This window comes from Canis lupus, chromosome 23 (assembly GCF_048164855.1).
Source record: "Canis lupus baileyi chromosome 23, mCanLup2.hap1, whole genome shotgun sequence".
Lineage (NCBI taxonomy): Eukaryota > Metazoa > Chordata > Mammalia > Carnivora > Canidae > Canis > Canis lupus.
This window is the reverse complement of record NC_132860.1, coordinates 41,600,157-41,622,567: the sequence shown is the minus strand read 5'-3', so window position 1 is coordinate 41,622,567 and position 22,411 is coordinate 41,600,157. Positions and strand designations below refer to the sequence as shown.

Here is a 22,411-nt window from a genome sequence, read left to right as displayed (position 1 = left end):
GGCTCCGGGCTCCACGCTTCCCGCCTCCGAAGCCCGACCCGGCGCCCCCGCCGCCGCCGCCGCCGCCGGCCCCGCCCCTTCCCATCTTCTCTGCGCCTGCGCGACCGGAAAATTCGCGAAGGTTCCTGAAGCGGAACCGGCCGTTTCCGGAAGCCGGCAGCCGCCCCAGCCGGCAGCCCGCTGCCCTTCCCGGCGTGTGGAGCAGGCCCGCGAGCGGCGGGGAGAAGACATGGCCCTGCTGTGCTACAACCGGGGCTGCGGCCAGCGCTTCGATCCCGAGACCAACTCCGACGGTGAGAGCGCGCCGCCCGCCCCGCGCCCGCCCCGGCCCGGCAGGGGGACGCCCTTGGGCCCAAGGGCATGTCGGGGTCCCCGCGGGCCGGCGCCGCGCTGCCCCCGCCGGGCTTGCCCCGCGCCGCCCGCCCTCCCTCCCTCCCCCGCGGCCGCGCCGCCCCGCCCCGCCCGCCCGCGACCCGCACTGCCGGCTCCCACGTGGCCCGCCCGCCCGGCCGCCCGGGACTCGCCGGGAATTAGAACCTCGGGATTCACTCCCGCCCCGGCTCCTCGGGGCAGGTCGGCCCGGGCGCGGGGCGGGGCGGGGCGGGGGGCGCTGAGCCGCGAGCGCGCGAGCGCGTGGGGTCGGGCCCTGGCGGGGTTTTTCTGAAAGTTTTGTTTCCCGCTTGTTCAGCCACCCGGCTCTTATAAAGTTACTTTTTTTTTTTTTTTTTTTAAGCGTGGTGGGTCGTGAAGACCGCCCTGTACCCGTAGGCCGTGTTGCTCCGTGGCGGGGTGCGCGGCCCGTGGTGGCCCCGGGGGCGGGGCGGGACCCTCCGAGGCAGCGCTGTGCCCTCCTCGGGCTGGCGGCGCCCGCGTCCGCCGCGGGGATGCGAGTGAACGGGCCGGGCCGGACGACGTGCAGTCCCTGCGCCCGAAACGTGAACGGGGAAAGGGATAAAGCGAGTGGATTCTCGACGGTGGTGGCAAACGACCGCGCTCTGAGCACTGCAGCTGGCACCCGTGTGTTTTCCGTGCGCCGGACGTCGGCCTGTCACCTCGGACACGCTGTAGGGTTCCAGCGCCCCTTTACAGTGTGTAGGGCCGGAGCCGTTGGAGAGCCCCGGCTTCCGCCTGGTAGCAGCGTGGGGCCTGCGGTGTGAAGGAAACCAAAACCTGATAGATCTGAGGTACCTGCCTGGCGCGCAGGCGAGCTGGGGACAGGGTTAGAATGGGAAGGCCCTGGCAGGACTCTGTGAGGTACCGTCCAGTCTCGCAGTCCGTGTACGACACTCACGTTTCTGTCATGGACGTTTTTATCCCATTAAGATGGACTTCTTCGAAAAGAAGATTGTGTGAGTTCAGTGGATGACGGGATTGAGGAATAAAAGGTTTTAAAGCCTTTGCTGTTGGTAGCCAAGGTAAAGGGTAAAACTTGCCTTAGTATCTGCGCTGTTTAATGTTAAGTGGAAAGACTGAGGCTTTGTTCCCTAAGACAATAATGTACTACAGTAAATGTCTGTGTAGGGTGTTCTATACCGGCCGGAAATTAGGAAGTAGATAGAACCATTTTTTTGGAAGCAAGTACCGTGTGTGTGTGTGTGTGTGTGTGTGTGTGTGAGTGAGAGAGAGAGAGAGAGAGATGGTATAACGCCTGGGAAAGAGATGAGAGAGGGGAGTGGAAAGAGGAGTAGACGTTCAGGGATTATGGGATCAGCAGGTACTGAATTCATCAGGGGGCTCCCAAAAGGTTGTGGAAAGTGTAGTTGCTTTATCAAAATGGGGGTTAGAGACTTAATCCCAGTAAGGTGTTTGGTAAGTTAAGAAAATGGAAATGGGAAGTAGAAGATAACAGCTAATAGCAAACTGCGGACTTGGTTAGGAGAAAGTTTTTTACAACGGCAGAAGTCTGACCTTTGGGCAAAAATAAAAAGCCTGCCTTCGAAGCTGATAAGCAGGTTTTAGTTTGAAACACAGACTAAATGTTTAAAGGAGGTACGTTGGTATTTTTCACATATTAAACAGTTAACTCTGCAAAAAGCACTGCTTCACAGTTTTTTATTTAATTCCAATTTGTAAGGAAGTTGAATCAGCTACTGAGAGGCAGAGCCAGAAATTGAGCCAGGGTCAGACCCAATGAGTAAAGCCCTTGGCTCCTAACTGCTACAGTGTAGTTCCTCACCGCTAAAATAGAGCTGAGCAAAACCTGTAAACCTAGTAAAGGCCAGAGGAAAATAACCATCTGCTTGTTTTATACACACGAAAGCAGTAATTTTCAGATTTCATTCATACTAGTTGTAGGGTTAAGACCTGACTGACTCCTGCCGTTCTGCCCAGACTGACCACTGTGATGATTATGCCTCTTAGTATGTTAATGCAGTGTGCATTTTATGCCTCTGTGTGAGTTTGATATTTGAAAAGACTGTATTTGTTCCCTCTTTGATTCTGTTCTCAACTTTCTCTTACTCACCTTCTGTATATTCATTTCTACTTTGAATCTCCTTTTTCAGCCCTTAAATTCCATTGCTACCTATAGTTTCTTATTCCGTGGATTTACTTACTGTACCATGAAAATACCTGACACTTTTTTGCTCCATTAGCCTAGCAGAGTATCTATATAACACCTGTTTACTAAGGAACCATTCTGTTAATATAGGGATAAGAAGTACCAGGAATCAATCATTTTAAGGCAACAACAGGCATCAGAGGTTGTAGCCAATTAAAAGCTAAGCAGACAAGAAAGTTGGGGCAAAGTAGCCTTATAAAAAAAATTGTACAGATGTGGAACTCACCTGCTTTTTCTAAGCTCCTGATTGTGTCTAGTCAGGAAGTAATTGTTTATCATCATCTGATTTTTTAAAAATGTGACATTTCGGGATTGCCTGGGTGGCTCAGTAGTTGAGTACCTGCCTTCAGCTCGTGGTGTGATCCAGGGTACGGGGTGGAGTCCCACATCAGGCTTCTTGCAGGGAGCCTGCTTCTCCCTCTGCCTATGTCTCTGTCTCTTTCTCTGTGGGTCTCTCATGAATAAATAAGATTTTTTTAAAAATGTATTTTATATTGTAAACTGTACTGAGCTTATTTTCATAAGTGTTAGTGAAAATTGATGGTGTAATGGGTGAGGGGGAGGGAAATACAGTGTAACAGGCAGTGACAACCCTGAAAATAGACTGTGAAACTTAAACTTTTTAATGAGGTTTGTATCTAGGTATTGACACCTGTCTAGGAAAATTAAAATAGCAATTAGATAGTACATCTCTTTTTACAGTTTTGAACCTATCCTTCTAAAATATCTTTTTAGAGAATCTCTTGGGCAATCTGTGGATCGATGTACATAGAACACTTTGGTTTGATAATATTTTTGTAAATAGAATTGGAAGGTGATGGTCAAAATCATGGAGCTTGAAGTTTTGGTTCTAAACAAGTTTAACTATAAAGACTAGAGGAATAAAATGCAATTTGTTATACTTGCACTGTTCTGCATTATTTTTGTTTACAGTTGTCATACTCTTGAATTAGAATTTTAACTATTACTATTTTAATATGATATTATATTAAGCACTATGTGCCATGTTAAACTCACACATTTGCGAATTCTTAAGGAAAAGCAGAGTATTACCTGCATTTGGAAAAAGGATTAAATGTTAACGCCTGAAGAAAATCATGATTTTTTATTCTTTATTATAAAGTGTATTTTTTCCCTTTCTTTGTTTTTTACCAGATGCTTGCACGTATCACCCAGGTGTTCCAGTCTTTCATGATGCCTTAAAGGTAAGAGCTTGATACATTTCAGTCTTTTCATATCTGTATATTAAATTTAGAGGTGTAATACTGAATCTTTATTTGCTCATCTTTTTTTTGTCAACTTGTGACTTCTTGCTTTCTTAATGACCATTTTGGGATGCTGATCTTAAAGTCTTTCCCAGTTACAAAATTCTTTCCTTCCCAACTCTCATTTTCTGTACTCTTCATTTCTTCACTTTTTAATCTTGAGAGGAAGTGAAAGCAGTTGTACTGAATCTTAGTTTCTTAATCTGTCAGGCGGCTACTGTGTAATAAGAGCTGCTTTGAATTTTAGCAAAGATTGTCACAAACAGTAAAGGGTGCCAATCTGAGGTACCACCTGTTTTCCACCTGTACTTGATGTTCTGGATAATTAGAGAAATAATAGAATGCTGCTTGACTAAGTTTTTCTTGGTGTATTTATTGATCTTTTAAAAATTTATGATAATACAATAATATCTCAAAAGCTAATATATATCTCAAAAGGAAATGTTGCAGTGTGGCCGCCATGGTTTTAGATTTTGGTAACCAGTCTTACATGTTTAAATATTGTTGATGCCTTTTGAATTTCTAATTATACCTTCTAAGGAGTAGTTGGATCATTTTGGTAATTATCTGTTTGATAGCCAAGTGTTAATAAAGATATATAATTAGATAACAAGTTTATGTTAGTCTGGTTAATTCTAAGTAAAGAAAACAAAACAGCCATTCAGTAGGGCAGGTTAAGAGAGCTGATTCTTCCTTAGGTCTTTTTAACTGTTTTACAAACTATTTTGGGGATGGAATCTGAGTAAAGAAAAGTAAAGAAAACAAAACAGCCATTCAGTAGGGCAGGTTAAGAGAGCTGATTCTTCCTTAGGTCTTTTTAACTGTTTTACAAACTATTTTGGGGATGGAATCTGGTTCTGGGGAATATTTACTTTTACAGAAGAGTGAGGGGACTTATCTTTCCTAGACTGCCATTTATTCTATGTTTATTTTTCATACTGTATGTTTTTCTTTCTTTCTTGTAATATGTTTCTATCCCTTAACCAGAGACATACTTCACCTTTGTCTTTAGCTTCCTATTCCTCTCATTTCATTTGTTTCTATCCTTAAACATCCTCTCTGTACCAGTGGCTTCTGCAGAATGTTTGCATTTCATTTGTGATTGAAAACCAGTTTTTAAAGTGAACTCTTACCCAAAAATAGCCTGCATCTGAACTTTGCTGCTGCTAGTAATATCACAAACTTTCTAGTCATTCAGTCCATTGCTCTTTTTTTTACTACCCAACTGTTAGTCACCCTGTTAAATTAATCTTAATGATTTCATTCTGAAGTCTTCTTGTTTCTTTTTCCCAGTCCTGCTGTTTATTATTGTCTCTATAAACATTTCTTGAAGACCTGTACTTTCTGACACTGTTGAATTTCACAGCGCAAATACATAGACAAAAATAGATAAATCAGTATAATATCCACTGTTGCCAGTTTATTGCCGAATAAGAAGTTAAATATTGCGGGCAGCCCTGGTGGCGCAGCGATTTAGCGCCGCTTGCAGCCCGGGGTGTGATCCTGGAGACCTGGGATCAAGTCCCACATCGGGCTTCCTGCATGGAGCCTGCTTCTCCCTCTGCCTGTGTCTCTGCCTCTCTCTCGCTCTCTCTGACTGAATAAATAAATAAATCTTAAAAAAAAAAAGAAGTTAAATATTGCATATACAAAAGAATATTTTAATATTCAAATTAGAAGTGACATAGAGAAGAGAGACTGTCCTTCTTAAGAAATGACAATCTTATACTCACATACTTCAATTTATCCTTCATTTTTTTGTTTTATTGAGGACTGCCATAGATCCCAGATTAGCATTTGGGAACAACTGGTATGTATCATGTACGTATTCCAGTATCCCCAGAATATCTGCTGTAATTCTTTATATGTGATTAAGATAATAAAGCTTTTTTCCATACAGAATAACTTTTCTGATGACTTTATTATCAATGCAACTAAATACTATATTTTAAGATTAAAGTAGAATTTCATTTATATCTCAATTCAGAGTAAAAGAATTCAATTTCAGAATAAAGGAAAAATTGAATTATAGTAAATTTAACATCTTTCTTTTTTTTTTTTTTAAGATTTTAGTTATTTTTTCATGAAAGATAGGGAGGCAGAGACACAGAGGGAGAAACAGGCTCCATGCAGGGAGCCCGATGCGGGACCCCATCCCAGGACTTCGGGATCAGGCCCTGAGCGAAAGGCAGATGCTCAACCACTGAGCCACCCAGGTGTCCCTTAACATTTTCTTTAAAATAATTTGGAAAAATAAAAATAAAAAAATAAAATAAATAAAATAATTTGGAAATGCATAGTGTGAAAAAAACCACTACCAAATTCTTCATGCAGTATATTGAGAAAAGCAGTGAGGTCCAGATAGATATGTGCAAATCCTAGCCTTTGGTCTAATTTTAAAACATCCTAAGTCTTGAAACTGCTGCTTTTGTATTTTTTTATTCTCTATACTACACTGGAATTATAGATGACAGTTTAAAGCTTTTGGTAAGCTACTTGATACTTTGTTTAAAAATCACACATGGCATTGCAATATCTAACTTTATGCTTGTTGCTGAAAAGATCATTTAACTTTCAAAGATCTAACAATTCAAAAAAAAAGATCTAGCAATTCTTAGGCTACTATGCTCATCAATCTGTGTTGTTCTGAAAATAGAATGCTTATTGTTGGGGAACACCTTCAGTGAGTGAGTTCTTTAGAAACTGAATTGTAATTAATATTTCTAATTTACTGGATTTTTAAAGTAAAGCACTTCACTTACTCCTTAGATCCTTTAAAGTTTATGGTATTTTTAGAAATTATAAAATGTTTCTCTTCAGAATCAAGTACTAGTCTTGAAAACAGAAGCAATTTTTTTTTTTTTGCAATTTTTTTTTTAAAGATTTTATTTATTTATAGAGATGCAGAGAGAGAGAGAGGCAGAAACACAGGCAGAGGGAGAAGCAGGCTCCACGCAGAGAGCCTGACGTGGGACTTGATCCAGGGTCTCCAGGATCACGCCCTTGGCTGCAGGCGGCGCTAAACTGCTGAGCCACCAGGGCTGCCCAGAAGCAATTTTTATTTCCCTATCTTAAGGTACTTCCTTTTGTGATCAGTCACAACACAAATCACCTTTAACATTGGTTAATTTTTTTAAAATCAAAAACTAAAAATCATTTCACTTGATTAGATGAATCATTTATAACACTTTCCAACTGTGGAATCTATATATGTGCTAGTCACTGCCAGATTCCAGAACATAAGTGCAAATAGACTTTTAGTGGGTTGTAGTTCTATGCAAATTGAATTTGTAGTTTTTTTCTGTTTCATAGGGTTGGTCTTGCTGTAAGAGAAGAACAACCGATTTTTCTGATTTTTTAAGCATTGCGGTAAGTATTTTTTTTCCTAGATTATCTCCTGAAAAAGTAAAAATAATGGGAAGCTCCAAATTTTAGGAATCTAATTTTGGACGTCTACTGAATAGTCTGTTAACATGCAGATAGAACCTTTCTTTTAAAGTGGAGCTCACCTCCCTTGACAGTCTTTAAAATAAGGAATTTATCTGTTTGAGAGCTAAAAGTTTCACAGTATTAATTACCCACCCATCAATTTTGTTTGTCCTTGGTATAAGTAGTCTTTAAAGTACATCAAGAAGGAGGTGGTAGGCAACAATTCAAAGCATTTTTATAGTAAGTGAGGAATAATAGTATTTATCAAACCTACGATACTCTCAAGATAAACCATTTATTTTGTGTATCTTTAAAGTAAATAAAAGCTGTTAATGAAATGATATGCCTTTGAAGTTACAATTTCAGGGATGTTACAGTGCACGTATGACTCAGTAGAATGTGGAAAAGGTAGCTAGCATTTATCGACCATTTACTACCTGCCAGATTTGACAAATACTCTATTTTACTTAATCTTCTCAAAAAATTTAAGTGCCATTGCCTCCATTTTACTGGTGAGGAAGCTGAAGTTTAAAAAGATTAACTTGCTCAAGGTTATATAGCTAGTAAGTAGAAGAACTGAGGGCTCAAATCAAGGTCCTTCTGTGTAAATAATTTGTAGGATTCCATGTGAGATTTCCAGAACTTGTTTACCGTAAAAAAGTTTATGCTGTGTATAAGTAGATATTTATGAAGTATAATTTAAAGGCTTCTTTTAAAATACATTAAGATGTGAGAACTTTTTTACAAATATTGCACATTTGGAGTTCTGTTTTTAGTTTCTTAAAATAAGTGTGTGGAGAATGCATATAATAGAATGTATTAATAAAGAATTGAAAATAATTTTTCTACCATTGCATGTGAAACAATGATAACTTTTATATTTCCTAACAAACAGGGCTGTACAAAAGGTAGGCATAATAGTGAGAAGCCACCTGAGCCAGTCAAACCTGAAGTCAAGACTACTGAGAAGAAAGAACTTTCTGAATTGAAACCCAAGTTTCAGGAGCACATCATTCAAGCCCCTAAGCCAGTAGAAGCAATAAAAAGGCCAAGGTACACCTCATACACTTGTATATTTTTGTCACGAGTGAATAATAGCATCTGTTCTTAGTATTTTGTGATTTCACATACCATTTGTAGTTGTTATGTAGGTCACCAACTTTTTATCTATTTGATTTTCCCTTAGTATACCTTCCATTTGTATTTTGTCTGCAGCTTGAGGACATGTACATAGTAAACTTTCATTGCGTATTTGTTCAGTGTATTATCATAATATTATGTCAAAAGCAGAAGAGCCACACATCTTTCTTGGGACTTGACATGTCTTTTTCACTATGGCATAATGAAATTCTAGACAGGAATTGTCAGAGAATCAGTTTGAGGTGAAAAAGAACTTTAGAGGCCTTCCTCTTTCTTCTGTCTTCTTGACTATCTTCTAGGACATTCTTGACAGAAGGATGTTTAGTTTCCTTTCAAATAATTCTAGTGAAGAAGAATTTACTTTTAAAGTAGTCCCTTTTATTGTTACTAAGTATATATTTTTCTTCATATTGAGCAAAGTTCTGTCTTTCATTTGTCCATATTTTGTAACTTATAACAAGCCTAATCACTCCTCTTTTACTTTCACATGCCTGAAAACTGATTTCATTATAATCATTAAATTTTTTGTTTATTTGGTTTAGATGGCTGATCTATTAAAGTATGTTTAAAATACCTTTTGCTCATTTTGCAGTAGAATTACACAGATTCTTCATACTTATCTCTGATCAACTAAACTCTATTTTACATTCCCATATATGCATGTTGACTGCCACTGTTAAACCAGGCCTCTTTCATGTTGCACTTGAGTATTGTTTTAGAACCAAAGTACAGGGCAGCCCAGGTGGCTCAGTGGTTAAACGCCGCCTTCAGCCCAGGGCCTGATCCTGGAGACCCGGGATCGAGTCCCATGTTGGGCTCCCTGCATGCAGCCTGCTTCTCCCTCTGCCTCTCTCTCTCTCTCTATGTCTCATGAATAAATAAATAAAATCTTAAAAAAAAAGAACCAAAATATAAGACTTAGAAAACAGATGTGTTGGTCTCAAATATGTCCCCAGTTGATATTTGTATTCCCATGATGGACTTCATGGTTTTCATGACTTTTTTCCCTTTATTGATCTTAAATAAGTTTAGAGCATACTGAATAATACTGGACCTGAGAGACTTTTTGATGTTTGTTCATTCAACCAGACTACTTAAACTGATTTTTATTCCGTCTTCACCTCATCCATAATCATCAGAGACTTTATCAAATGACTTCCTGGCTGATACACCAGTTATAAAAAATTATAAGGAAAAGACAATTTTGGCATGGCTCATTCTTAAGTATTACAGTGGTGCCTACTATAATTATCAGTATGAGTTAATATTTACTTTAAATGATGAACTACTAATTAAGAAGTGAGAGAAATTAAGTATTTTTCCCTAAATTCATTTGGTAGTATTGTAGAGATTATGGAAATACAGGTTTTTATGTACTTTGTTAATACTTCCGACATCTGCCTACAATAATTATTTTCATTAGGGATGTGGAATGTATAACCTAGGATTTCTGTTTTATTGTTGCATTAATATTCTTAATACTTATTGAATGGCTTTAAATAAATTGTACACATAACACTTAACCATTATGAAATGTTAGGGAGGTCTTGTTATTCATTTTTAACCCTACTGAAATTACCTTGTGATATAATTCTGATTTTATGGATGCATGTAAACAGTGTCCACATCAAGTGAATTATCTCCAGTGATAGGAATATGGATTCACGTAGTACGTACTTGTTGCCTGTTAATTGTATGCTTAGCATTTTGCTTAGGTGTGGAATGTAAAAGTACTTCATGGTCCCTTCTTGGCAACTTGGATTCCTAGTATTTACTCTTTTCTCATTAAACTTACTGATTAATGACTTACCATGTTGGTAATAGCATGATTATTGGAGACTTAATTTTTTTTAAATTTGTTTACTAATGAGGTGGGAGGGAGAGAGAGAAAATCCCCAACAGGCTCCACTGACTCAAGACTCAATCTTACGACCCTGAGATAGTGACCTGATCTAAAATCAAGAGTCAGTCATTTAACCGACTAAGCAACCCAAGTGTCTGGAATTTAATGCTTTTATATCAGAATTTTTCTGTTAAAACGTAAAAGTGTAAATACGTAATAGCATGTATTTGTAAAATACTATTTAATAGGAAAAAATTCACAAGGCGTTGGTTTTTTTTATAGATTCTTAGTGTATTTATTTTTAGTAAAAAAAAAAAAACATGCATATGTATATATTTTTGGAACATCAATAATGGTAATAAAGTTTAAAAATTCTCCAGCCCAGATGAACCAATGACAAACTTGGAATTAAAAATATCTGCCTCCCTAAAACAAGCACTTGACAAACTTAAACTATCCTCGGGGAATGAAGAAAGTAAGAAAGGTAAGATTTTTATCTTGTAACTTTTTTTTGTACAATTAACCAATTATCTAAAAGAGAAGCAGTATAGTTCACTATACATAAATATTGAAAAGGTAGCACAATATAGTAAAGAATTTGTTTTTGTTTTCTAAATACCAGTAATACCACAAAATGAATTGTTAGTTTATTCTGTAACGTCTTTATTAAAATGAGAAACTCTTAAGCATTTTTTCTTCTATCATTCATTCCTTTTAACTGTTAAATTTATTTGATAATTGTAAATGTGCATGATATAAAACATATTCAATATATTCTGACCTACACTCAATACCATGGAGGGAAGTAGTACCCCTTTCATGACTTCTCTTTTACAGGGTTAAGATGTTGGATATTGTATTGCATTATAGAATAGAAATGTGTCATATATCATTTGGGGACATGGGCAAAACCTAATCACAGTAGTTGATTTCTTACTAGCTTTTTATATATATTACCTGAGAGGTCATGTAGAAAATTTAATAACTTAAAATTGTTTTAAAATATCGGTGTTTTTTAAGGTTACTATTTTTTTCAAATACTTGCTTTATGAAGAAGGTTACTTAAGAATGACACTAAAGTTATTTTAATGTTTCTAATTTGATTTTCTTTCCTTTTTATTTTTAGAAGAGGACAGTGATGAAATTAAGATTGGGACTTCATGTAAAAATGGAGGGTGTACAAAGGTATATATTGTAAAATTTGTGTTGTGTCATGGAAGTAAAATTTAATTTTGAAGAAGAGTGCAATTTACTGATTGAATTCAACAAACATTTGGGTGCCTATTATGTCTTGGTTGGTGTGCTGTGCTGTGGATTAGGGCTGTGAACATGGATAAGAGATAATGTCTGATGAATATTGTATCTGACAGAATCATGGGAATAAGTAATTCTAATTCAGTCGGCATTTCCTGAGCACTTACTGTGTGCCAGACATTGCTTGGGGGCTGGAAATATAGTATAAACTAAAAATTTCTGCTGTGTGGCGCTTATTCTAATTTAGAGGGAAGGATAACACATTGGTATTAAATATAAATTCAAATTGATATGAAGAGAATTCAGTAGAGAGTATAGTTATTAAATAAGGCTGTCAGGAAAGTTCTTTTGGAAGTGACACTAAGCCAGAAATGTAAATAATGTGGCAGGTGAGTTATGTAAATCTCCAAGTTGATATGAGAGCAGAATGTGTGGAGCCCTTAGAGCTTGGTTTTTCAAGAAATTAAGAGAAAGGTCAGTGGGGCTTGGTCAGCGGTGTAAAATGTGAAAGGGGTAAATGAGATAGGCAAGATTATGGCTATCCTTTCAGGGCCCAGGGAAGGGTTTGGGTTTTGGGGAGGGGGTGGATTTTTTTTTGTATTTTAAGGTATAATGGGAAGACGTTTTCTGTTTTAAGGAGGGGTTTTAAAAAATATCTCTTTGGCTGATAATATGACGACAAATACAATGGGGCAGTAGGGGAATTGGAGGAAGGAAAACCAGCCAGGATGCAATTGTGGAAGACCAACTAGTGGGATTAGAGAGTATTCTTTAGAAATGGTTCAATGTGGGATATATTCAGACATCTCAGTAAGGATTTTTTTCTACCTATGTAAAAAATTGAGTGCCCTCCAGCATCTCTAAATTGTCCTTTTTTCTCCAGGGCACTGATCACCATATAACATGCTGCTGCTTTTGCATGTGTATTTTGCCTATGATCTATCCCAGCTGACTTTCCCTTCCCTTCTTCCTCTCATGTAAGGTTTACAAGGACAGAATTTTTGTTATTGTCGTTTGCTGTGTCTTGAATGCTTTAGAACACTGCCTGCCTGGTTTTATGTCAAATCATGCAGAATGAATACTATTTGGAAATACTAACAGGACTTACTAATGAACTTCAAGTGAAGGGGAGTTGGGGCTCCAGCAGCTAGGTGACTGTTGACACCATTAACCAAGAAGGAGAAAAAGAGGATTAGGGGAAGTTTGTAATTTTCCCTCATGTTAAGTTTGAGATCACCTTTCTTATTTAGCAATGGAAATGAAAATGTATTTATATATATGTAAGGTAGAAATAGAGAGTAAGTACTAAAGTACTGGATTGCAGGAGACCGTGCAAGTGGTGAAGTGTTTGCAGGGAGATCAGAGAAAAACTGTCTCAGATGAATTTTGAAACATGAAGTCCATCCTGCAAATGGACAAAAAGGAAAAGGATATCTCAAGCAGAGGTGATAGCAGTATACAGAAAACAATGAACAGTAAATAATAATGGCACAAAATTTGTTGGTGTGGAGTTAAGATTAGAAAAGTAGGGACCAGATCTATCTCAAAACGCTTTTACAGTGCTCAAAAGTTAGATTTCACTGTAGGTTATAGAGGTCATTATTATCTTTTTTATTGAAATAATAACATTAAAAAGTATACAGATTTCAGTAAATTTATAGCTCAAGGGATTTTCACAAAGTAGAGCCCTCCTTATACCTTCTCCCACTTACTGTTTTCTCCCAAAAGTAACGTTTTTCTATCAGTAAAGAGTCATTCTGCCTATTTTTGGGCTTAATGTGAATAGAATCATAGACCAGGTACTCTAGTACCTGTCGTCTTGGCTTAATAAAATGTGTATTGAGAGTTATCTTTGTTGCATGTAGCCATAGTTCATTTTCATTGTTTCAAAATAATGTCCTTGTGTGAATGTTGACAGTTTACCCTTTCTATTGTCCTTTAAATTTTCTGGTTTGATGCTACTGTGAACATTTTGTGCCCAACTTTTGGGACACATGGATACATTTCTTTTTAGGTAAATGACTAGAAAAGGAATTATCAGACCATAGTTTGTGTACAACTTTAAGGGATACTTGCTCATAGATTTCTTCTTGGATGGTTGTATTTATACATCTGCCAGCAGTATATGAGGTTGATTTTGTTTGTTCTACACCTTGGTGTAACACTTTGTAACATCAGTCTTTTATATTTTAGCCATGAGTGTATAGTGTTCCCATTGTGATTTTAACTTGCACTTTCCCAGTGATGAGGTGGAGTACCTTTCTTTATTATGTTTATTGGTCACTTGGATATCCTCTTTTGTGAAATGTCTAAAAACTTTTACCTGTTTTTCTATCAGTTGGCTTTTTCTTACTGATTTTAGGACTTCTTTTCTTTAGCCAGAGATAGATGCTATGCATTTTCATTGTCTTAGTAATGACTTGACAAACAGAGGCTGTTTAATGAAATCCAATTTGTCTGTTTGGTTTGACTAGTGCTTTTCGTTTTCCTTTTAAGAAATCTGCCTAATTTAAGGCCATCAATATTTTTTCATATGTAGAGAGGCACATTTAAATGTACAAACCACCTGGAACTGATAACTATGTAAGGTGTGAGGTAGAGAAATTAATTAAAATCTGTTAGCATAGTCTCATTTTCTAAAATCTGGTGATCCTGAGGAAGGTTAGCAAATTAAAATGATAGATATTTTCAAGGTAAATTGACAGGGTTTCATGCTAGAAAACATGAAGGGAAGGAGAGGAAAAACTGCGGAGGACTTTTTTTTTTTTTTTTTTTTTTGCTTTGGAAGACTAAATGGATATGGTGCCATCAAATAAGGTAGGAAGAAGAGTAGGAGTGGAGGGGGCAATACTGGTTAAGTTCAGAATCTAACCTTGAGTTTTGTGTGCTTATGGAATCTCCTTAGGAGATGCATACAGGCAGTACATTGGATTTACCAAAAGTAAATATACAGAATTTTATTTTCTGTACTTGTAGGTGGTTGCTATAAATACCAAAGTAAAAATAAACTACTGGCTGCATCTGTGTTTTATTAACATAACTTTTTGTGAATTCATCTGTAGAGCCTTCACCTACAGCAGCAATGGGGCCCGGATCTTCCAGACAAACCCTGGATATATTTATAGGTCTGCAGCTCATTTTACCCTTCCTAGGGATAAGAAATCAACAACACCCTAGAATTTCCAGAACTGCTTCTTAATTTGTAATGCCCACACAGAGTTTCCTATACATATAAATCATGCTATATATAACTCTGTTTCTATTGAGAATACTAATGCTTTGGTTTCAGTATTATTCTATAAACTTAGATACATGAATATGCTTGAGTTGTGACCTCATACCTGACAGTGTGAAAGCATCTTAATATATCCCATTGTCTACTTTACTATTTGCCTTTTTCACAGGAAAATAAAACTTAAGCATATCCAAAAAGGAATCATTTTTCAAATTCCTTATTGGAATGGCCTGGGGTGAATTTATGAAAAATGTTGTAGGTAATTGTTACTTCTTGAGCATTTTCATAGTTCTTAGAGGTCACCAGTCCTACAAATATTTATGAAATATAGCATTGAGATGTGAAGCTTATTTTTTCCTCTTTTTTTTCTCTTTTAGACATATCAAGGTCTACAGAGTCTTGAAGAAGTCTGTGTATATCATTCTGGAGTACCTATTTTTCATGAAGGGTAACTTATACATGACTAATAAAAACTTCATGGTAGAGGTTAGAAAAGTTAATATGCCTATAAATATTGTTTGCCATGCAGCATTATTGGGTATTTTATTTTTACATTGTTACATAGTCTTCAAAATACCCTAGATTGTGGATTTTGTCTTTTTACATGTCAGATAACTGAAACAATGATTACAGTAAAGTGGCCATTGTGATTCAAACTTGATGTTTTTCCTTATTCCCTAAATTTTCAATGGGATACTCTATTTGGATTGGATCGTTTTTAGTTTGAAGGACTTTTCTGTGCATTGACAGACTTTGAGAATTTTTAGCCCTAGAGCACTAAAACACCAGTATTGTGTCATCCAAAAAAAGCCACACTTTCCACAGTCCTCATTGGAGATCTGGCCCCTCTTTTGTTTTATGCTATAGTCGATAGAAATACAGTACCATGTTAAAATCTTCCACTCTGTCGAAACCTTTGGTCATACCACTTTTGGGGAATTGGCGAATTTTATGAGGAATCTGGATGTGAGCTATTAGTGAAAAGCGGATTTGGAATTTCGTGGTTTTAAGCATCTTTACTCAGGAGCTCCAAAACTGCTACAATAAATGGCATTCTGGTTTTAAAATGATTAGTCTTCTGATAGTTTTAACTCTTTAGAGACATAGACACTTTGTAGAATACTACAGTTCACACACTTACTTAGCTTTTAAAATTACATTGTCACTGTACTGCTTCTGGACTTAAGTGGTTGTAAGATTTTTATTTCTGAAGTTTTTCCATGATAATTTAAAGGATGAAATACTGGAGCTGTTGTAGAAGAAAAACTTCTGATTTCAATACATTCTTAGCCCAAGAGGGCTGTACAACAGGGAAACACATGTGGACTAAAAAGGATGCTGTAAGTAGCCTTTAGCCTTTTAAAAATAACATATCGGGATATATTTATCTGAGTCGTTTTTTAAAGATTTAAGATGATTTTGTCTTCACATTTAAAAAAACAAACAAACTACTTTTCTCTCTCTCTCATAGTAAAAGTTTGATGTGCCTAAAAGTTAAAATTGAGTCAAGCTCCCAGAGCACTACCCTTTGCTCAAAGCAGCCATTGTGTATGACAATGCAAATATGCAGGTTTTTGTGAAATAGTAAAGCCTCTGCCAAAATTGAAGCATGTGTTTCTGTAATTCCATAGTTTCTTCCCACTTTTTGTTTATTAAAAATCACTTTTCTACTCCTTCAGTGTTTGATCACTTAGACTTCTGATTCTCTTTTGGTCCTTTAAAACTTGACTCAACCATTTGCAGTGCAAAAACACTCCATCTATTGGCCAAAGAGAAGGATCGCAAACTTGTTCCAATTGTCTTGAATGCCTCTGCTTGCTACGGGGTAGTTTATCAAAATAACAAAAACTTTAGTTCCTACTTCCTGGATAACTTTAAAAAGATACAGGCTATCCACGTAAGTGTCCAAAAATCCCATTAAATTGTAAGAAGGCAAGCAATTTATTGCTCAATAAGTATGTGTTAGCTATTGTAACGTATTTTATAATATATTAAATTAATTTTATGTCCTATATTGGTACTAAAACCCTACTAGCAATGAAGCTTTTCACTATATATGTCTTTTAACTTAAAAAATAATTGTAAATTTTCAAATTGCTTTAGAGATTCATTCATTCTACATTTGAATATTCTGTGGTTTCTGATTTTTAATAACATGCTTTGGTGTTCCTTCAAGTTATTTTAATTCATCTGCTGCAAAACTTGCAGGAATGTTTTATTAACCAAAAGATTCGGTAAAATCTCGCTGTATTTTCTCCAAGGACCATAATTTTGAAAATGTTGTTTTCTGTTATATGCAGAAGTTTTCAGGGTATAACCCTTGATTAATGTTTTTGTTATTTTTTTTTAATGCTTACAGTTACCAAGTATTAAGTATCTGAGCTAGTAGTTAAGGGCAAAAAATGTAAGCGATATAAGTAATTTAAATACGGTTCGCATAATTTTACCAAAATGTAGATACTGCTTTTTGAACAGTAGTGTCTCACAGTTTTTGCTCCATTGTAACTAAATTGCTTTCATTTACAAAACATCACGATTTGTCTCTTTTTTTAAATAGTCCTTGATAAAATAATGTTCCTCTGGTAGGTAATAGTTATTTCTATAACAATAAGCAAATTATCACTTTTTTCTGCATGTTATTATAAGAGGAAAATTATTTTATAACAAAGAACAGATAGTATAAGTACTCAATTGGTTCCAATTTATAGAAATTAGAAATTTCAATTTGTAGTCAGATTCCAACTTTACAGAAAATAAGTGGAGGGTTTCTGTGCGTGAAGTTAAAGTGTTTGGATTTATTTCACCAAGCAAATGTCTTATTTTAGTCTTCATAGAATGTTTTTATGACTGTGCTTAACAGATTGCAGAGATGTTAAGATACGATAAAATTCATTAGTTCTTAAGTTGTCTTTTTCAATGTATTAAAGCTATGGACATGAAAGAAAAAAATCAAATGGAAGAATAAACATTTTCTTCAGCCGTAGGACTATAAAGATTCATATTGTAATATATATGTTTTTTTAAACCTTTGGGAACTTTAGAAGATGTCTTCCCTTAAAAACTTTTTAAGGGGGGGATCCCTGGGTGGCTCAGCAGTTTAGCGCCTGCCTTCAGCCCGGGGCGTGATCCTGCAGTCCCATGATTGAGTCCCACGTCGGGCTCCCTGCATGGGGCCTGCTTCTCCCTCTGCCTGTGTCTCTGTCTCTCTCTCTCTCTCTCTCTCTCTCTGTGTCTCTCAATAAATAAATGAAATCTTATTTAAAAAAAAACAACTTTAAGGACCTCAATTGCACATGGTAATTTTTTCTCAGTTATTTGGCTCAAATTCCTCTTTTTTTTTTAGAGGTTATTTGGCATTTTGTAAACTCATTTTTCTTCTCTTACAGGGGAAAAAAGTTGTTCCATGTAGACATGACTGGCATCAAACGGGGGGTGAAGTAACCATTTCAATCTATGCTAAAAATTCACTTCCAGAACTTAGCCAAGTAGTAGCAAATAGTACATTGGTAAGTACACTAAATATCTTTGAGAAAAAATTGTCTTTGTACATTATTCTCTATGTTAATGTATTATAAAATACTGTGTTTGGGCTGATTTTAAGATTTTTTTTATTTTCCATTCGAAAAAAAATAGTTTGAAATTGCTGTCAGAAACTATTGAAATGAAAATTTCTGCATAGTAGAATTCTTTCTGAAGCATTCTGGAGATACTGTATTAGCTTAGAAGATTTATCGTATTATATAGTACCTAGTTCTCAGTGTGAAACTTCAGTTAATTTTTCTTTTCTGTTAATGGTTTCCTTAAAAAAAAATAATCATTGTTGGGGCGGCCTGGGTGGCTCAGCGGTTTACTGCCGCCTTTGGCCCAGGACCTGATCCTGGAGACCCGGGATCGAGTCCCATGTCGGGCTCCCTGCATAGAGCCTGCTTCTCCCTCTGCCTGTGTCTCTCCTCGTGCGCACTCTCTCTCTCTGTCTCTCATGAATAAATAAAATCTTTAAAAAAATAATAATCATTGTTTTAAATCCTGTTATATCGATTTGTATTTGATCAGATAACCCTGTATATTTTTCAGTTAAATGTGCACATTGTATTTGAAGGAGAGAAGGAATTTCATCAAAATGTGAAATTATGGGGTGTAAGTATCTGTGAATCCAGAATTTTTTCTTATACCTTAAAATGCCTATTTGTACAGTAAAAATAAACTATTTTACAAAACAGTGATGCAAAGTAGGTATGTAACTTACTAAAATGAATTTTAAATGTTTAAATGTTTAAATTCTTAATAAAATGTTTAAATCTGGCTATAAAAATGGCCTTAGCAGCTTGGAGTTTTGATTATTAGCATGGACAAGACCAGTATTTTCCTTTAAGATCGAGGCTTACAGTCATTTTCTGATTTGTTGCAGGTGATTGACGTAACACGAAGTTATGTAACTATGACTGCAACAAAGATTGAGATCACCATGAGAAAAGCTGAACCTATGCAGTGGGCAAGCCTTGAACTGCCTGCTACCAAAAAGCAGGAGAAACAAGATACAACAGAATGAGTTGACGGGAAAAAATGTATTGCCTATTTTCAGAATTCTTACTGTATGGTAAAATGGTGGCTTGCTGCTGTCCTCTTTTGTTGTTGCTGTCGTTATTGTTGTTGCTGTTGCTGTTGTTGAATCTGGCAGTTCAGGGTCAACGGTAGGTTCTTAAAAGCCAAAGTCAGTTTATCTTTTCGTGCCTCCCATCTTTTTTAGTTACCTAAGGTTGACTATTCATTTCTCCTCACTTGACAGAAATATAGTTGTGTCCTATACTTGAAAAGCTAGAAAGTAGCTCATAAACAGTTACAGTATTTCTTGGTATACCTTTACGTTTAACAGAGAAGTGTAAAAGAATGTTTGTTTTGTTCACATCTCTTTCTTTATCCCATAATTAGTAAAGCAAGATGGGATGTTGGATTTTTAAGTAGTTTTTTCATGAGTTTGTGTTCCTATAATACTTGAAAACCTTAAAGGAGAAGAAGCTCTGCATTGTTTTATCCTTGGGAAGGTTACTTTTTCTAGAAAGAATAATTCTGAGGTAGCATAGTAGCTAGTTAAAGGGGAATATATGCATTGAATAATAAATTGGAATTTGTTTACAACTAATTAAATTAAAACATTATATCAGTACCTATATTACTTTAAGCACTATGATTTAAATGTATATAAAACATAAGAGTGGAGAGGTATCAGTTTGGTTAAAATTTGCCGTTTTATTAAGACTAAGCAATAATGTTAAACATCTCTTTCCTGATTATTATATAAGGTCTTTGTATGGTGTTATGACTAAATTGCACCTAATTTATAGCCTCCACCCTCTTAAAATCTTTAATTAGTTACATGTAAGAGAAATTATATATATACACACACACATATGTGTGTATATAAGTGTGTGTGTATATGTATATCTGGCCTCCCTGATGGAAAACTGTATAAAACCGTAGACTTAAAGGCTTATGAAATACATTTTAGGGTATCAAAAAATTAAATATTTAAGCTTCGCTTTATGAGAAATATCTATTACCTGTTAAATAAAATAGCTTAATTCTTTTGGAGTTATTTTTTAGGCTTTCATGAAAAGCTTGACAATTCTAGGTGATACAGTGTTGTTTATATATTGTACTTCATTAGATACAGGTATCACAGATTTAGATTGTTTATGCTAATTGAACCCATTAAAGGATAGTGTACTTTTAAAGGCAATGCAGAGCTAGCTCACCAAGAAAACTAAAATTAAGAAATGTTTTGAAGGCCAAAACTCTGGCAGAACTTAAGAAATTCGGGTATGAATTATGCAAATGTAGATTAAAATTATTTCCCAAGCCCCTTGAGTGTTTTTCTTTTGTTCTTATAAAGAAAATTTGCATAAGTACAATTTTAGAAGTAAAGGTTTATAAGTAGTATGTCTCACTCAACTACTGTTAGATTACTGAAGGTAGTTATATAATAAATGATTTAGCTGTTATAGAGACATAAAAAAAAATCTGGTAACTGGGCATTCATGATACATATATTTTAATGAACTACCATGCAAAACTTTCAGTATAATTAGACTAAAATACAGCATAAAAGTTTCTAGTACTCAGGGTTGTGTTTAAATTTTTAAAAATTATCTTTCATAATTTAAGGACCTGGGTTCATTTGGAGACATAAAATCTTGTTTATTGTCTAGAGGAGAGAGATAACTTGATTTGAAGTAATGATTAATATACCTTTTTTAATGTTTTCTTCTTGAGACTTTTTTCCACCTAAACAATATCTTAATGTGTTCATTGCAGTTGAACTAGTATTTAAACCAAGGGGATTATTCACCTGAGAGTTACAAAGCACGGACTGTGTGTGAGTGTGTATGTGTGTATGCCTGAGTGTGAGTGTGTGAGTGAGAGAGAGAACGAGAGATGCAGCTTATATATTTTAGTCTGGTTACATTAGTGATCATTCTATTTCTTTCTTATTCCTATGAACCTCTTGATTTTGTTGCCCAAATAAAAATCTAAATATTTTTATCTTAGACTCCTACATAAAGGGACAGAGTTATAATTTATGTAGAATGTTGTTACTTTATCTGTCAAAAAATTAAGAATGTTAAGTTTTACTGTTTCTTTAGAAATACGGTTTGTCTTTCTCAGCATTCAAAGTAATTACTATAGCAAAGCAGTCAAAACTAAGTTTATTATACACTTGGTAGCTAATCTGAGAGTTCAACTCAACATGGGAAAATAGAAAATACAGTTTTTTATTGTTCTGTACATTTGGTAGTAAAAAGGTAATAAGGTCCGGATAGTTGAGCTTTTATTTTTTTAACATCTTATCTTGAGATAATTTTGGATTTATAGAAGAGTTACCAAGAAAAGTACATAGAGAAGTCTTTGTTTCCTATGTTAATCCTCGCGTTGTATTAAAATCTTATGTGACCAAAGAACATGAACAAAACTAAGAATTAGCCTTGGTACATACAATACTGTTACCTAAAATAGAACATTGATTTTGACCATTCTTCTTTTAGTGGAACACTTGAAGGGAAGTTCTTAAAACTTACCCTAAGTTTCTTATAATTATTTTAGCTAATAATTTCTAAACCATTGAAAATACAAATTGAAACCAACCTACCAGAGAAAGATCTGTTTATATGGTCAGTGATGTAAATTCTTGTAACCATATAATAGCAAAGGACTAGTGATCAATTTTCTTATAATTTTATGCTAGAGATTCTAATTCTTATTAAGTATAACTTGTTTGGTTTTCTTCAGACAATCTTTAACCATTTAAAGGTGAAGAAAATCTTCAGAGTTCTTACAGATATTTTAAGGTGACTTTGGGTTATTGCTCTGCCACTCCTTGCTTTAAAAAAAAAAAAAAAAGTCAGCCATTCCTCAGCGTGAGACTGCATGACACCCACAATAAATAACATTTTAAAAGCTCATTTATGAGTTCTGGTATCAGTTTTTAGGGCAGTTGATTATGTACTTTTTCTTTTTAACAACCAGCTATTTTTTAAGTTGTCAGAACATTATTAGGGGTTTCCTTCCTTGCAAATTAATTTTGATTTGGCATTCATATTTGCTATCATTTTTATCTTTTGCCTATAATATAATTCTGTGGCCTCAGTTCTGAAATGCAAGCTAAGCGTAGCTTGTTTTTTTGGTTTTGT

The 22,411-nt window shown here is 35.9% G+C and overlaps 1 protein-coding gene across 1 annotated transcript; it reads left to right on the top strand.

The window, feature by feature from the left end:
• Positions 1–88: 88 nt before the first annotated feature.
• CHORDC1 (cysteine and histidine rich domain containing 1) lies at positions 89–20,582 on the top strand. Its single transcript, XM_072794991.1, has 11 exons — positions 89–293; positions 3,716–3,765; positions 7,138–7,194; positions 8,150–8,307; positions 10,618–10,721; positions 11,364–11,422; positions 15,104–15,174; positions 15,961–16,066; positions 18,113–18,232; positions 18,801–18,863; positions 19,135–20,582. The coding sequence occupies exons 1-11, from the start codon at positions 230–232 to the stop codon at positions 19,273–19,275; spliced, it is 993 nt and encodes a 330-aa protein (XP_072651092.1). The 5' UTR covers positions 89–229; the 3' UTR covers positions 19,276–20,582.
• The last annotated feature ends 1,829 nt before the right edge of the window (positions 20,583–22,411 follow it).